At 41.6% G+C, this 4,575-nt stretch overlaps 1 protein-coding gene across 1 annotated transcript; it reads left to right on the top strand.

Moving 5' to 3' along the window:
• The first annotated feature begins 576 nt into the window (after positions 1-576).
• Positions 577-1,731, top strand: LOC145981587 (uncharacterized). Its single transcript, XM_083114948.1, has one exon. It carries the CDS (start codon positions 577-579, stop codon positions 1,729-1,731), a length of 1,155 nt encoding a protein of 384 aa, XP_082971074.1.
• The last annotated feature ends 2,844 nt before the right edge of the window (positions 1,732-4,575 follow it).

Below are 4,575 nucleotides of genomic sequence, written 5' to 3'. Positions count from 1 at the left end.
ATGCATATTTGCAGGGTTTTTATTTTTTTTAAAAAAAAATTACCATGTTTTTCTTCTTTCTAGAGCGAAGGTGTTCATTTTCAATCAACCTCCACCCATACCCCTCTCGCGTCTTGCCCTCATCTCAACCTCACGGTCTGCCATTGCCCTCCCTCACCCCCACAAGTCTTACAAAGTGTGAGGGTGTTTATGAGGTCTGCAGTCATGAGGGTCGCAATCGATGGTGCACACCTCTGCTATGGTCAGCGCATCTGTGCCCCTTCACCCCACAGCACCCTCACTGACATCGTGAAATCAAATTATCATGTGCCGACATTTGCCACACCACTTCAGTTTCTTCACCGACTTAGTGCGAAGATATTGGGGTTGGCAACAACCTAATAGCGGATTTCTTCCGCCGCATATAGTCCGTTTTAAAAAAGCTTGCCAATGCTAGAAAAATATGTAAATTATCCCGAAATATGAATTTTAAAATAGCTTTTCATTAAAGGTTTCTGCTTATAATAATAATACGTGATGATTGAATAAATTACAACTGATCACGTGAGCGGCAAGAAAGTAGCGCCAGTTTCAAATATGGCGACTTCCATGCGTGCAGGAAGGTCTCCGTGTTCTCCGAGTTTCTTTCAGAAACATCGGCAAGGACAGCCGTTGAAAAGTGGCGAGAAGCAGATTGTTCTGAACGTTTATGCAACATTCTGTCGGTGGCATCCTGAAAAAACAGTGAAGGAGGTGGTGAAGTTGGTGTCCGAGTGCAGTGGTGTGTCAGCGTCTTCTGTTTTCGGTGCGTTGAAAGAACGGAAAACGACCGGTGAAATTGTGACTCCCGGGAAGAAACACAACGTTGTTGCTCGTGTGAACAAGTACACAGATTTTGAAATAAGCGCAATACGGCGCAAAGTGCATTCCTATTTTTTTAATCAAGAACTACCCACCGTGCGGAAGGTATTGGCGGATGTTAATAACGATGAGGATCTCCCCGATTTTAGCGCGTCCACGTTAAAGCGCCTCTTGTTGGACGTTGGGTTCGTTTATGGGAAGCGAAGTCGGCAGACAGCACTCATCGACAGGGACGATATTGTTTTTTGGCGACGAAAATACCTCCGGTCCATAAGGGAACTGCGAAAGCAAGGTAAGAACATTTATTACTTGGATGAGACGTGGGTAAACGCAGGACACACTGTGAGCAAGGCGTGGCACGATAGCACTGTCACCTCCAGGAAGAAAGCTTTTCTCGAAGGACTGTCAACCGGAATGAAGCAACCGTCAGGAAAAGGCAAGAGGCTCATCATTGTTCATGTTGGAAGTGGAAGTGGGTTCGTGGACGGTGCACAGCTAATTTTTGTGTCCAAGACTACAGGTGACTACCACGAAGAAATGAACGGTGATGTTTTTGAGCAGTGGTTTTCATCTGTTCTGCCAAAACTTGACCCGAACAGTGTTATTGTGCTGGATAATGCTCCCTATCACAGTGTGAAATGTGAAAAGTTGCCAACCACTGCTTGGAAGAAGGCTGACATATTAGCTTGGCTGAGCGAAAAAGGCGTTGTACTTCCAGCTGACGTGCTCAAGGCGGAACTTTTGGATCACGTTTCGCGTATGAAGCCAAGCTATGACAAATACGTTGTCAACGAAATGGCGAAGAGAGCCGGGCACACCGTGTTGCGTCTACCACCTTACCATTGCAACCTGAATCCCATTGAAATGATATGGGCTCAGGTCAAAGGGTAAGTTGCGCGCAACAACAAGACCTTCAAGTTGGACGAGGTCAAGAGACTGACTGAGATTGCCATGTCTCAGATTTCGGTGCGTAACTGGGCTGACGCAGTGCGGCATGTCATTGAAACCGAAGAGCGGAAATTGTGTGAAGTGGACAACCTGACACGATTTAGATTTGGAAATATTCATTATCCAAGTTAATGACGGAGAAAGTGAATCGGAAGCTAGTTGTGATGTAGATCTGACAGGCATCGAACCTCTCCCATCGGATTAAAGTAAGTAAATATTTTTCCCTTGCATAAATAATGTGAGTTCTTATTGTCGCTTTTTTTTCAGTGCTCAAGAAAGAGAAATGAATGGAGATAAACAATCTATTTTTTATGTTTCGGCTTATCTTTGTCTAGTTTCTGCTAAAACTGGCGGGACATTGTTGGACAAAGGAGAGAAACAATTCTCTGCATGTCAACAATGTTGGGCAATAGCTTGGTGGAAGGGGTAGCAAGGAAAAGAAAAGGCTTGAATTTACTGAATCGACTCTCGCTCTCTTAGTTTTACTTTGGCCCCGTCATACTGAGAGAAAAGGGAGGGAGGAGGGACCCGTTAACCCAGTTTAAGATAAATGAATTTTTTGAAGTCGAAAATATGTTCATACCTGTACTTCAAGCTTCAACAAGAACACGTATTTAATCTCACTTCGAAAATTTATTTTGCTTCAATGTGTAGGGATGTCATAAAACATAGGAATACGTTTTCTTTTCATGTAACGTATTCGGGTGAAATGCGAGTGAACAACAGCATATGATGACCGCGCCATCCATGAACAGCTGACGCGGAGTGATACGTTACTCGAAGTGAGACGGTTGTTTACAGAGGGTCGGAAGGTTCGTGATTCTTAGTTTAGTTTCATGGAAATCGGAGGGGGACACCTAGATAACCTCCCTTGTTAGTCTTACACTTCGTAATTATATAACACTGCAGATATTATAATGTTTTATTTTAATTTGTAAAACTGTAACTGTAGAACAATTGTATAATTTTTGTATAACATTTCTATCTTGTTATATGTGTTAAAGGTTTCATCCTGGAATGGAATGTCTCACATTTATGTGTGTTTTCATTTCCAATACATTCGAATGAATACATATTCGTTTCAATGGCATTTACAAAATCACCTCTGACATTTTATGTTAAACAAGTAAGATTATTTTTCTGCACGAGTGTGTTAGCCGATGCGTAGCAAAGTATTTTAGGAACAACACTTGAAAAGAATTCTTGTAGGACTAATGAAAAATTTCTTTGTAATCGAAGATCATAATACCTTTTAAGGTGTGGTAATATTATAATGGGATTGAGATACGAAACCCTCGGATCCGGATCCAGATCCGGAACTTTCGGATCCGGATCCAGATCCGAAACTTTCAGACCCGGATCCGGATTCAGATCCGTAACTTTTGGATCCGGATCCGAATGGATCCGGATTTTTCGGATCCGGATCCGTTTGGCCATCCCTAGTTTAAACCCATTCTTGAGCTTTGATTATATAATGGAAAATTTGGAGAGCGGTATTGGAGGTTTATCACAAATCTTTACAGTGTCGTTTGAGAACTTTTGATATGTCTAAACCATGTAAGCTACCGCCACCGCAAAATCCAATTTTGCATTCCCGCTCCCCGCCCCCACAAAAAAGTCACGCGGTGACTCTTGCCAGAATTGTGAAAATTCCTTGCCTCGTCGCATTGGGTCGTCGTTATTGCGAACGTTCTTCCCGGTATTGATTACGTATCCCCTTGTGAACTCTCAAGTGGTACTGAATCTACATCTACATCAGTAAATAATGTTGATGAAGTGCTTTCTGAATAGCCTAGAAGTGATTAATGCGTTGCAATTTTTTAAAATTTACTTTTGAACGCAAAAATAGACTCAGTGGAATTTAGCAACATGTATTCTGGTGAGTTCCATAGGTAGAGGTAATGTAAATTTTCCCGTGCATATGACACCGTGCCCTGGGTGCCCAGGGGCGCCGACTTGTCAAAATTATTGGGGTGGCTCTGATCACTGAAATAAATGAATGAATGACTCACTCCCTCCCTTTTTAAAAAATAAAAATTACGTCTTCGTATAGCAGATTTAAGCAGCTATTATATTCCTCATGCAAATGAAATGTAACATGAAAAACGTGTGTCTGCTCATTTGTTTTTTAGATAACAGTTAACATTTTTATTTAAAAGTAGGCTATGTATTTAAATTAAGAGGCCAGTTTTATGCCGGCCTCGGTAGCCGAGCGTGTTGGGTGGTCGGCTCAACTCGCTTTGATCCGGAGGTGTCGGATTCGAGTCCCGGCGAGGGCATGGGTGTGTTTTAATGTCCGCAACAGACTTGTAAAGAAAGGACATGTGACGGGTGCAAAGAACCTTAGTGTTGACGTACCCATAAAAATAGCGAATATTTACAATATTTAACAGTTTTATTTAATTATTTACATAAATGCTAACACAAATCGGAGGCAAATAGTTTTACTTTTTTGTTCTTGCTACAATATTTTACTTTTTAAATTTAATTTTGCAATAATAAATAAATACATAGCACGCCATGCTTTAGCAATAATGCCCTTGATCATAGCCGTTCCCGCTTTCGCAATACAGACTTTTCATAAGCTTTCTCATATAAATTTCATCATATCATCACTCATCCTCATCGCCGTGATTAGCCAAAGTGGCAGAAAACGACGTAAATAACCTAATTCAATCAATTGAGCATTCAACACTTTCGAATCTGCCCCCCCCCCCCCACAAATGCTTTGTGTGAGCCTGACATAAATCTTCTTCAAATCAACATGTTTTCGTTGCTGAAATGGCG

This window comes from Lepisma saccharinum, chromosome 2 (genome assembly GCF_977018435.1).
Source record: "Lepisma saccharinum chromosome 2, izLepSacc3.1, whole genome shotgun sequence".
NCBI classification, from domain to species: Eukaryota; Metazoa; Arthropoda; class Insecta; order Zygentoma; family Lepismatidae; genus Lepisma; species Lepisma saccharinum.
Note: the sequence above shows the minus strand (reverse complement) of the source record. Positions and strands in the feature narration are given on the sequence as shown.